The sequence below is a fragment of the Salvia splendens genome, chromosome 16, assembly GCF_004379255.2.
Source record: "Salvia splendens isolate huo1 chromosome 16, SspV2, whole genome shotgun sequence".
Lineage (NCBI taxonomy): Eukaryota > Viridiplantae > Streptophyta > Magnoliopsida > Lamiales > Lamiaceae > Salvia > Salvia splendens.
In genome coordinates this window covers 30,001,504-30,014,734 of record NC_056047.1, presented here as the reverse complement: position 1 = coordinate 30,014,734, position 13,231 = coordinate 30,001,504, and the positions used below count along the sequence as shown (strand labels likewise).

Sequence of the window (13,231 nt, the reverse complement as noted above, 5' to 3'; positions counted from 1 at the left end):
TGCCACTAGGGTGGATGCTTCTACCTCTGGTTATGCTGTCTCTGTTCCTGTTTCCTTGGCTTCCGTAATCGTATTGTCCTCCTCTTCTTCCAGCTGGTATGCCGGGCTTTCTGGTTAACTTACTCCCTTTGTTTCCTCGCTCATGCCTACTGCCTTCGAAGCGAGGTCTAGACCCTCAGCCTCCGAGGCAGTAGCTTCCGCTGCTTGGCCTACTTGGTTCAAGATAGAATCAAACTCCTCATCTGTCATCAACGACCGCTTCTGGGCTGATTCGTTCAGATCTATGTCCTCCCTTTCCACTTCATGAGACACCGGCTCCTCCTCGGGCGTCCTCTCCGTTTTGCCACTCCCCTCATGGGTTGTCTCTTCTTGGCTGGCCCTTTTCCTACGCTCCTCAGGGTCGGAGTCGTAATGGGCGGCGACAGCGTCGAGCTCCGCCGAATCTGGTACCGAGGTCTCCGATGGCGCGGTCGCCGAGGGAGATCCCTCCTCCGATTGTACTTCTGCGTGACTGACCGGTGCAGGTGGAATTTCACTGGGTGCGGTTTCTACGCCCCCCATTTGACCGCAACCAGCCAATGCCACCGTCCAGTCCCAAGTAGGGTCCTGTTGACGAAGAAATGCCATCATGGCATCCATGGAAATCATAGGTGGTGGCTGAGCGGTCGGTGCTGGTGGTGGTGGATTTTGCTGTGGTTGTGCCTCCTGGGTTTCTTGGCGGCGCGGTTTGATTTTCTTGGCGAACGCTTTCTTCCCCATGATCGGAAATCTGCGATTTAGTGGTGGAAAGTAGGGTTTGATATCTTGGAGAGAGTTGGGGTTGAGAATGATGTTTCCGTGAGAGAGATGGACAAGAATTTCTTGAAAGCGAATTTGAAAATGAGGGTTTGTGAGGGAAAAGGGTTGGGACGGTGAGTTTAATTTGGGTGAGAGAGAGCAGTTGCAGGTGGTTGTAACCGGTTATCAGGGGTTGCCGGTCGCGACGCTTCAGAAGGGAGGCGGTTTAGATTTCTGGCCTCTGATTGGTCAGCGTGTCCCTTCTCTCTGCTCACGCGCCATCCTAGCCGCTGTCACCCTGCAAAAGCTGCACAAGCCTTAATTCAAATTATCGTCCTCTCCATAATTTCCCCTATACTTACCTAAAAAAGAAACTAATTCAAACGGGCACCTAAATAAAATTTGAAATAGCACCAGATAAGTAATCCCTTGGTCAATGTGTACTCCAAATTAAAATTAAGGCCCGAAAATATTTTTGGATTTTTAGAAATTATCTTGCATGCAAAGATTAACTACGTATGTACAATATTTACATCTTCCTTAGGTAATTTGGAATTCTACTTGACCAGTATATGCAAGCTATTATTTTTTTTTTTCAAAAAACTAGCCATGTGGAAATCCAAATTCCTATCTTACTGATCAGTAGGACACCGTAGTAAGTGGTTGCAGTGGAATTTCATCCACTACACCCACCTCACTATTCTCCCTAAATAGTTTCAGCCTATGTCCGTTTACTATGAAAGGCTCAGAGTTAGGAAAACTCCCTGAAATTTCCACTGCCCCATTAGATCGGAGTGCAGTTATGATGTAAGGTCCTGTCCATTTGGACTTGAGCTTTCCTGGCATCAGCTTCAATCTCGACTGGAAGAGTAGTACTTTCTGGCCAACATGGAGCTCCTTAGTTCTTAGATTTCGATCATGCCACAATTTAGTTCGCTCTTTGTACCACATGGCTGAGTCAAATGACTACAATCTAAGTTCCTCAAGCTCCTGCAGTTGCAGTTTCCTTTCCTCTTCACAGGCTGTAGCATCCATATTTACTTTCTGTACTGCCCAGTATGCCCGATGCTCGATCCCAACCGGTAAGTGGCACATCTTCCCAAAAACAATCCGGTAAGGGGACATGCCTATGGGGGTTTTGTAGGCTGTTCGATACGCCCAGAGAGCATCCTCTAACCTTACACTCCAATCCTTCCTAGAAGTGTTCACAGTCTTCTCCAAAATTTTCTTTATCTCGCGGTTAGAAATCTCTGCTTGACCATTTGCTTGCGGATGGTAAGGGCTGGATAGTCTATGGTGCACACCGTACTTTTTCATCAAGGATTCAATTGTACGGTTACAGAAATGCGTACCTTGATCGGATATGATCGCCCTGGGCACACCGAATCAACTGAAGATATGACTCTTTAAGAACTTGGCCACCTCCTTGGCTTCACACGTGCTTGTGGCCTTGGCTTCTACCCATTTGGAGACGTAGTCTACAGCAACTAGGATATACAGATTCCCATAGGATGAAGGAAACGGACCCATGAAGTCAATTCCCCATATGTCGAATAGCTCGCAAACTATTATGGGTACCTGAAGCATTTCATCCCGGGCAGATATTCCACCGGTCAGTTGGCAACGCTCACAGCTCCTGCAGAACTCGTACGCATCTTTGTTGAGAGTTGGCCAGTAAAAGCCGCTATCCAGAATCTTCCTTGTCGTCTTCTTAGGACCGAAGTGTCCTCCACATGCCAAACAGTGGCAATGTGTCACAACGTCCCTTTGCTCCCAGTCAGGAACGCACCTCCTTATCACTTGATCGGATCCTACTCTCCACAGATAGGGGTCGTCCCAAAAGTAGTATTTTGCCTCACTCTTGATTTTCATTCTCTTGGCCTTAGTAATACTCGGCACTTCCGGAAGCTCTCCAGTTACTAGGTAGTTGGCCAGGTCCGCATACCATGGCTCTTGCCCTACCTTCTCTTTCCCTTTTGCTGTATCATTCTGACCAGTAAGTTTGAACACTTCTTCCCAATCAATTTTTCTGGGCGCAAAAATCACCTCACACAAATGTTCCTCTGGAAATTTATCATGCACTTCGTCACCGTTTCCATCTTGCATTATTCTGCTCAAATGGTCTGCCACCTTGTTCTCGACTCCTCTCTTATCTTCCACCTCCCAATCAAATTCTTGTAACAAGAGTACCCATCGGATCAAGCGTGGTTTGGATTCCTTCTTGGCAATCAGATACTTAATCGCTGCATGGTCAGTATACACTATGACTTTGGATCCTAATAAATATGGCCGGAACTTCTCGAAAGAATACACCACTGCCAGCATCTCTTTTTCAGTGGTATCGTAATTCCGCTGGGCTTGATTCAGAGTCTTGGACGCATAAAAAATTACGTACCTCCTCCCATCGATCTTCTGACCCAGCACGGCTCCTACCGTAAAATCGCTGGCGTCGCACATTACTTCGAAAGGATGGTTCCAGTCAAGAGCCCTTATGATAGGTGCGGATATCAGCTTTTCCTTGAGAAGATTGAAAGCAGCCTTGCATTGCTCATCAAAAACGAACTCCACGTCATTTTGAAGTAGTCTGGTAAGGGGTTGGGCGATTTTGGAGAAATCCTTAATAAATCTTCGATAAAATCCGGCGTGCCCCAGAAAAAATCCCTTATTCCCTTCTGATCAGTAGGGAATGGCAATTTTGATATAACATCCACCTTAGCTTGATCCACCTGAATGCCTCTCTCTGAAACCACGTGTCCTAAAACAATACCCTCGGTGACCATAAAATGACACTTCTCAAAGTTTAAAACCAAGCTCTTGGCTTGACACCTTTCTAGAACTATGTCCAAGTGATGAAGCATGCGTCAAAAGAATCGCCATAGACCGTAAAATCATCCATAAATATCTCTATACAATCTTCAATCAGATCGGAGAATATGCTCATCATACATCGTTGAAACGTACCTGGAGCGTTGCATAGGCCGAAAGGCATGCGTCTATATGCATAGGTTCCGAATGGGCATGTGAAGGTCGTCTTGTCCTGGTCCTCAGGATCCACGTAAATTTGGAAATATCCGTTGTATCCATCCAAAAAGCAAAAATACTTCTTACCGGCTAGCCTCTCCAACATCTGGTCGATGAAAGGCAAAGGAAAATGGTCTTTCCTCGTTGCATTGTTTAGCTTTCGGTAGTCGATGCACATTCGCCAACCCGTGACTAGCCTCGTTGGAATCAGCTCATTCCTCTCATTTTGGACGACTTGGATTCCCGACTTCTTTGGAACCATGTGGATCGGACTGACCCACTCACTGTCCGGCACTTAATAGATAATTCCTAGCGACAACAACTTCAAGATTTCCTTCAATATTTCCTCTCGCATGTTCGGGTTTACCTTCCTTTGAGCATCTCTATGTGCTTTCGCTCCTTCTTCCAGCCTAATATGGTGCATGCAGACGTCGGGGCTTATCCCCACTAAATCTGTAAGACTCCATCCAATAGCCTTCTTGTTCTTACTCAGCACAGTCAGCAGCCTAGCCTCCTGTTCCCTTGTAAGACTGCTACTGATGATCACTGGATATGAGTCCTCACCTCCAAGGAAGGCATACTTCAAATTCGGTGGCAACTTCTTCAGCTCAACTTGGGGTGGAAGTGTGTCTTCGGGTAGAGGGTTTTTCTCAGCCTCTCCTCTTTTCTCTAATTTTCCCTCTGGAGATTCCTCTATACTGACTGGTAACTGAGCCCCTGCGGCTCCAACGAACTCTGATTTCTGGCAAAATTCCTTGATCGCTCCTTCTATTTCTTCATCAGTCAACCCTTGGCTACTGATCAGATCACACCATGCAGCAGCTTCTATGTCAGCCTGTTCATAAACATCTAAAGCCTGGAGTTTCTCCTGCAATAGTTCGGTCTCAAGAAAATCTTGGACTAGAGGGTCAATCACATCAACATAGCATATATTTTCAGAATCGATAGGTTTCTTCATGGCATCATTTATATCGAAGGTAAACTTCTCCCCATGAAAATCAATGCAAATAGTCCCCTCAGCCATATCCACTATTGTCTTGGCCGTTCTCAGAAAAGGTCTTCCTAACAAGACTCCACTAGACTCCCTCGCTTCATGCTCACTCATTTTGATCACATAAAAATCAGCAGGGTATGTAAAATCATGCACTCTTACTAACACATTTTCTAAAACTCCCTCAGGACTTATGCACGACCTATCAGCCAGTTGGATCAACACTCTAGTATTTCACAGCCTCACTCCTTTCAACCGGTTATAGATAGACAATGGCATGACATTTATAGATGCCCCCAAATCACACATTGCATGTTCGACCTTCACATCTCCTACAGTTATGGGTAGGGTGAACATACCTGGGTCGGCTCTCTTGGGTGTTAACTTCTCTTGCACTATTGCTGACGCTATCCCTTCCACCATAATCTTGCCATCCTTCTGGGCTCTCCCGGCTATGAAGTCCTTTATGAATTTCCCGAGAGGGGGTAGCTTCACGGCTTGGAGGAATGGTATGGTGACATCCAACTTCCCAAAAATCGACAAGTAGTCAACCGGGTTCTCTTTCTTCCTCTTTGTAACAAATCGGAATGGGAATGGTTTCTCCCCTTTTTTCTCCTCTACTGGTCCCTCAGCAACCTTCTTGGAGTCTTTCTTGGGTAGTTCCTGGGTCTGGGCATCCATTATGGGCTCTTCCTCTTGAGGAGGTTCCTTCCTGGTCAGTAGGGTGTCGGGTTAACCTCTTACACTTGGTGTATCATCCAAGAAGAATGGATCCTGCATCCGAGGCATAGGTCTCCCTAATTCTTCCGCTGAAATGGTATTGCCTCCTATCTTCGTTCCATTAGATCCTCCACTAGGTCGTTTCGGTTGATGCGCGTCATAAGTAGTTCCTGACCTCAACGTAACCTTACTCACATTTGCCTTTTCGGGCATTTGGACTGTAGATGGGAGTTTCCCCGCATTTCCCTTCAAATCACCCACCGAACTGGCCAGTTGAGTTAACTGCCTATTCATCATATCCATGTTCGCTTTATGTTCCTTCTGGGCATTTTGCATCCCCTGCACGACCTCATTATGGGATTGCAATTCTCCTTTGATGCTCTGTTGTGACGCTAGCATTTCACCCATCATGTCCTCAACGGATCTCCTTGGCCTGTTCGAATTTTGAAAATGACTCGGCCCTTGGTGTTGATAGTTCTGGGAGTTTTGCTGGTCTTGATTAGGCGTGTATTGGTTATACTGGGCAGGAGGGGTGTACTGATCTTGAGGATATTGATTCTGGTGCTGGCCTTGGAATTGATTTTGGTTCTGATGGTGTTGGGGTCCTGGGTTCGGCTGATTTTGGAAATTTTGGAAGTTTCTCTGGTGGGGCGGCACATAGACAGGGTTCGGGTTTTGGTTTTGTGGGTTTTGGTTTTGGGATTGTTGGTTTCTTCCTGACCAGTTGGGCTGGTAGTCTGGGATTCCTGGTCCACGGTTAGGGTTTTGGTTCGGATGGGGGTTATACTGGTTCTGACCTTGGTTCTGATTTTGGCTTCCGTCACCCCATCGGAAGTTTGGATGATCCCTCCATGGTGCATCCCGTTGTCTACCTTGAATCCAATGCCCACTAGAATTGAAGTACCCCGCAGCATTAACTTGCTCCATATTCCCGAAGTCATTAGGCTGATCATAGTTCGGTCCTTGATTTCCCTGCTCTGCACCCTTGTAATTCCCAGCTGGGGGAGGTGGTGGAGTGCTCTTCTCGATCGCACTCAGAAGTGACTTCTTCAGCTCATCCATTTTCAAATCCATTTTTTGCTCCAGCTTATTTTCCTGATCAGTAAACGAGGCAACAGCAGCCCGCTCTCGGTTGTATCCTTCCCTTGAATGGTCATACTCTTTCTTTGCATTCAGTAGCTTCCTTAGGACTCTCTTCGCTTCGCTGACCCGTAATTGCGTGAAGCTTCCTCCTGACGATGAATTTGCCAGGTCCTTGGTTACCGCGTTCATACCTTCATAGAAAGTATGATGTACTTCAATGTCCGCCATGCGATGGTTGGGACATGATTCCAAAAGACCCATGTATCTTGCCAAATAATCACTCAAGGGTTCATCATACCCTTGCTTCACATTAGTTATTTCCCTCTTCAGCGCGCTTGTCTTGGATGACGGAAAAAACTCGTCCAGGAATGCTGACTTGAAATCGGCCCAAGTCTCAATAGAGTTGGGGGGCAGGCGCATGAACCAGGTGTTAGCTTCCCCCTTGAGCACAAATGGCAAAGCCTTCAGCCTATAATCATCCTTAGTCGCTCCTGCTGGTCTCCTCTGCGCCCTACAAATTTTACAAAACTCATGAAGAAACTCATACGGCCCTTCATAGCTCTTCCCACAGTATGTAGGCAGGATCGCGATCACATGAGGCTTCACATCGCAGGCGGTTTGCCCTGGAGTAACGACTATGGCTTGCGGGGGCTCTCTTTCAGTATGTGCGTTCAGCGTCCCGATCTCTGGGTCTTCATCTCCCTGGTTGGCCATTTCCCTTGGGTGGCCTTCCAACAGTGGTTTCTCTTCTGGTATTGGTCCCTCTATGGTGCCCTTCTCTTCGTCACTACTCGTGCCTAGGTCAGACAAGGTGGTCAACAGGCCAGAACGAGTGGTTACGAGTATAGTTCCTCGCTTGAGTATTTTCGGCATCCACTGATCAGGAGACGAGCTACTGCTCATAAACTGAAATGAAAAGAAAAAGGAAAATTATACACAATATATACACCAAAGTATCACACACAATAGCAACTCAAAAAAAAGCCATCCATCCCCGGCAACGGCGCCATTTGAAAGGACCAGGGGTGCGTAGGTGTCGCTCAAGCAAGGATATATCCTACTGGTCAGGATAGAGATCCTAACTAAGCCTAGACCCTGGTTTCAAAGAATCCTCAACCCTCTTCTACTGGGTAGTATAGTGAAGGTAGGGGTCGAATCCCACAGAGATGGTGCGCTAAAACTATTGCGGTGATATTCTGGAGGGTTTGGTTAGCCACCACGCTTGGGTTGAGTCTCTACCTAGACGGGAAATTAAGATGGTGTCCTACTGACTAGGAAGGGTGAATGGTGGTCGACATGTAGTGGTGTACATGGAATTATGGTGGATGCGGTGTAACAGAAAATATGCGGAAAGTACTAGGTTTCTATAAAAGGCTAAACAGAAAAGCAGAGAATAAGTGGTAGTTGTGGTGACTAGGCTGACAGATCTGCAGGGTGTACTAAAGGTGAAGGACAAAAAGCAAAAAGCATCTAAAAAGCAAAGTGGTCCCAAACTTGGATATGGATATCATCTTCTTCAAAAAACACAAACTAAAATCAGAAAACAAACCAGATTCAGCACCATAAAAACACAGATTAATAACTCACGAACACAGATCTACAATCAAAAATTCCAAATCGAAAATCAAACATCGAAACCGAAATCCCGCCTACTGATCAGCATGGAAGAAGACAAGAAACACATAACTGTACCTTGCATGAAACAAACCTCTATGAAATAAAAGTAAACAGATTATGCTAACTCGAAGAAATAAACTACTAACTGGAAACACACGATTCGATACTCAAAACGATCAGAAACTCTAGATCTAAGCTAACTAGGCAGAAGGAAAAGAGATCAGCGAGGTAAACTGAACAGAAAACAATTTCATAGCATAAAACAAGTTCGGATCTGCAAACAAAGTACTTATAGGCAATGAAATTCAAAAGCAAACAAAGATCCAGCGTAAGGAAAAACAAGCTATTAAACTACGAAAACGAAATAAAAGTGTTTTGCCACGCCGGGCGATGGAACTTCTAACTACGATCTTGCTGACTAGATGAGAACGTCTGGAACTCCGGGAACTTCTTCACGACCTTCAAGTGACCATGGCAGTGGAGAGGAACGAGACTCTGGACTGGGCTGAAGGACTGAACTACCGAGAGAATTCTACCTAAGAGTGATGATGATGAAATTAGATCCTCCTTTCTCTCTCCAAGTGGCTTCCTTTTATAGGGAGGCTTACCCTTGATTTTAGGGTAAAACCTTGTGGTGAGATTGTGTCGACTGCATCACATTTTTAGAATGGTAAGTAGACAATTGTGTTGACTTCATGGAGGAGTGGGGAGGGAGGCTGAAGATTGAGGACGAGTTGTCTGACTTCATAATACACATCATCCGAACGACTTTTTGAGGGCGACAAGTAGAATAATAGCAGAGACAACAGCATACTTGAGTCCGAGATTAACCAGTAAGTAAGTTGACGACAAGGGCCAACGAGATTTGCAGTGAGAGCTGGCCAGAAGGGCATGTCCAGTATGGATGCTCCGGTCCAAGCTCCAGTTCCGGGAAATGGCACTGCTACAAATAGCATCAAGCCAATCCACTGGAATTCTTTCACTGGAGCTGCCTTGTGTTTGGCCTTGTCGGAATATACGAGACGCAGCTTTGTTCTTCGTAGTGAGAAAAGCTGCAACTTTCTTCAGGTATAGTATGATTATGATGATGATGGGGACAGGGACCATGTTCCTGTCATTGGCATTAGGATTTTCCATTACATATACACAACATTCTGATTACCAAAAGTGAAAAAAAAGTAAATGGTTCTTTAAATCGTGGACAACTCAAAATGACAAATGACTCTTTAAATGGTGGACATGTAGAGTATTGTAGATATGTACCCAAGAATAGACACGACTGTGAGAAAAACCGGGTGCAGTTGCAACCAATAACCAACGGGGATAGCACCACGGAGCTCGATCACTGGCAGCGTAGCTAGGGCGAAGACAACAGCTTCATCGGGCCAACCCGAAGCCCGCAAAGCTTTAGCCACCTTTACGCCAAAGCCAGAACCCCTGATGCTGTCAGCACCAGCACCAACAGCAGTATCAGCAGCTCTCGCATCTCCGCACAATGCATGCAATCCAAGAGACACCGACGCAAACAACACAACCCAGAACACGAATTTCACCCGGTTCTCTTTTGACATCCACAAAGATTCATCCTTTTCGACTTTCCCAATACAATCATCCGATAGAGCTCCAGCAGCAGAAAGTTTGAGGCAGCCCGGATGGGGGAAAGACGGATAAAAGAAGAGAGATTCTGGCTTTTCGACGGCGCGTGGGAGTGAAAAGGAGTTGATTCTTGGAACTGAGATTAGGTGCTTTTCGCATTTTAAACGAGATGCTGCAGAAACTGAAAGGGATGTGGAGTGGAATAAAAGAGTAAGCCATTCAAGACTAGGAAATGAAATGGATTTGTGGTGTTGATTAATGAAGCCATTAGCAAGGCCACAAGAAACAAGATTGAGGGGTATTAATCGAGGTACAAATCCAATTTTCTTCGTTTATTTCGCCAATACAAGTGTACTGGCCTTTTTCACCTAAATAATTACAATTATACTAGTAATAAATAAATAAATACCGACTTAACAAGCTAGTAAGATGCAACATTACTAAGATTATCTCATAAAAGAATCTCAAAAATGTGTGCATCCCCACTAAAATCTTTCATGGCAGGTAAAACACTAGAAAGAATCGAAATGAATTTCCTACAGCTTACAAACAGTAAAACAACCAGTTTTTTGGTGCATCTTTCTACTTAGACCTGGCACAAATTCTGTACAGATTCATGTAACAATGAAAAGGTTATTTTCATGCCCATTGTTGTCAACGACAAGGCGCAGAGGATCGAGTTTCCATTTTCCATCAACTATGAATTTGATCTGCAAGATATAATGAAAAATATTTTAAGTATCAAGTAAGGTAATCAAGTTGTTCCAACAACCTTACCTCGTATCTGCCCGGATACAGTTTCAGGGTTATCGAGAACATGCCTGACTTTGATCTCCGCATCCTTCTCTGCATCACATCAAATCCATAGCACCCATCACTTATCCACAATGGCTAGTCTAAAGTCCATTGCAACTGCTGCAGATGGAACTTGAGACCAAAATTCTAATGAAGGATGGGCATGCATGACATTATTCTATATTTCATGAACAATGCACCAGACAAACAAATAGGAGTACTAACACATGCTTGCAGTCTAGCACTAATAAAAGTAAACAAACAAAGGCCCAATTTTACCAAACAAAATATGTCAACACTGTTTCAAAGGAAATGCATTACATTGGAATCGAACAGAATTCAGGGGTAAAAAAAATTCGCGAGGCGGAGTGACGGGTGTACTAGATATTTTTCCAAAATTGTGCACATTATATGGGTAAGTTGCAACTACAAAAGGTAAGTTTCATTATATTCTTTCTTATGGCATCACGAGGTTTAAGGTTTTGTTTGGATTCTCACACATCCAATGCCCTCTCTAGAACTTCTACTTTCAATATTCATAGTGGCAAATGGAATTACCCACATATGGAAGTGTTCAACATCAAGCTTAGGATCTCATTTTGGTCAGACCCAATAACAATATTAAGCAAGCTAGAGCAATAAAAAAATATTGGTTGGTAGCCGGCCCAATTACAGTTTGCATGACATGAGGAACCAAAAGAATTATATTGGAATAAAAAAGCATACAATATTGATAGGATGAAAGTTTAAACTCAAGTTACTCAACAGAACTAAAAGAAAAAAGTGAGTTCCATGACAAGGAGCTTTCTACATATTAAAAAATATCTAACCTGAGTTGTCCAGCAATCAAAAGAGCCTACTAAGGATACCTCTGAGGCCGAATTAGGCCATACTATGGAGGTTGTTCGGAGAAGTTGCAAAGATCTACGAGCATCACCTATCCGTCTCTTCTTCACTTCTATTATCTTTTGTGCTTCACTGAGAAAAACAGATGGATATATAAGCTAGTTGCAGCTATATACTATCAAATATACGAGTGTCGTACATTCTTGCTAATGTCATTTTCCCCTCTACTACAGCCAGCTTTGCTCTTAGTGACCTTAGTAGCTGTTTTGCACTCATGACTCATGACTTCATTCTCTTGGAACTCCACAGAATCAGAAAGAGACTGCAAATCAATGGAACCTCCAGTTACCTATAAAAGAAAGGTGCATTGATGAAAATAAAATCCAAAAACCTTTTTGCAGATATAATTAAGGAGTTGGAACTTGGAAATGTTTTTCTCTGTAATTTGGGTCTGAGGGGCAAACTTTCGTTCTTCAAATTATTCTAATTATGATAAATACAATGGTGTACAAAATATACAAAACTCGACTTATCACTTAAGATGGCATTCCTTTATAGTTCATTAATTAACGCAAATCACTAACTCATATGGTGAACCACTGCATGTCAAATAAACGACAAAAGTGAAAGTTACAGCACCTCTTTCGAAATACTATCTTCCCGTTCAGATCTAATGGAGCGAAGAGCTGTTGTGAGCTCAGATTCTAGATCCCGAAGACGAGTTTGTATTTCATTGTAATTGATCTCGTTGTATTCATCCACATCTTCAGTATATTCCTTAGTGGTTACAATTATTCCATCATTATAGCTCTCTTTATTAGTATCAACAGGATTTTTTTCAAATGAAATCTCTGCAGCTGCACATTAACAGTTCAAACACCAATATGAGAAAACTAAACCATAAAAATACACTGATTCAAATAAAACTAACATTTTAAGCACTTTTGCCTAAAAAAGAATGAACATTAAAGCACCTTCAAACTCAGCAAGTGGGAAACCTGCTCGTCTATTCAGCCAAATTCTCCAAGTTTCTGGTTCAGTATAATGAGTAATGTTGTCAGCAGATGAAGCCGACGTGCCTTTGGAATGGTAAGCAGGCATTGTTCTGCTGTTTTCTTCATGATCGGTCCCACCTTTACAAATTTAGAATAGCCAAATCCCAAGCTTTAAATTGCAATTGTAAGAACTATAAACAAGTGTGCCCCTAATTCTTCTAACACAGCAAAGCCACAACAGTCGAATAAATTTCCTTGGGCTACCTAAATTACCATATTGCATACCAGCAAGAAAAGACTTACCGAAACCTAAGGAGTTATCAGAATGCATGTCATTTCCCTCATCTTTACGTTTGGTTTGAGCTTCATATCGATCTTTCCCTAACTTGATACCCGAGTAATCACTGTTCCTCTGCTTCTCCAATCTACTCAATATTCCATCAATCCCAGAGTCTACATCAGCAGCAAGCTGCCTACACCAGACAAAAGAAACATGTCTATAATTGATATATCCAGAGAACTAACTTACTAAGCTCCAGAAATGGCAAGTACAGTATAAGCAGGTATTATCAATTTTCCCAATAATGTTTTTCCTTCCTTCTATATAGCATTAAATAAAGGATAACGATAAGTCCAGACCTCGGATTTCTTTCGTTCTTTCTTTCTTTCTTTTTGTAATGTTTTTTCAATTAATGTTACTAAAAGTAGAAAATCTAAAGATAATAGACGAATATCCAAAGAAAACAATAAGATTTGAGAAAATAGAAAAGGACAAAATAACACATTATCC

The 13,231-nt window shown here is 43.5% G+C and overlaps 1 protein-coding gene and 1 pseudogene across 1 annotated transcript; both read right to left on the bottom strand.

Annotated features, from left to right (window-relative positions):
- Window positions 1–8,871: 8,871 nt before the first annotated feature.
- On the bottom strand, window positions 8,872–9,780 carry LOC121770482 (annotated as a pseudogene).
- A 450-nt stretch (window positions 9,781–10,230) lies between these two features.
- LOC121770481 (protein PTST homolog 2, chloroplastic-like) lies at window positions 10,231–13,226 on the bottom strand. Its single transcript, XM_042167206.1, is given in 9 exon segments — window positions 10,231–10,515; window positions 10,583–10,651; window positions 11,431–11,578; window positions 11,646–11,731; window positions 11,733–11,795; window positions 12,086–12,303; window positions 12,421–12,579; window positions 12,745–12,910; window positions 13,215–13,226. Coding segments are annotated over 9 exon segments (1,017 nt in total). The 3' UTR covers window positions 10,231–10,419.
- Between the last annotated feature and the right edge of the window lie 5 nt (window positions 13,227–13,231).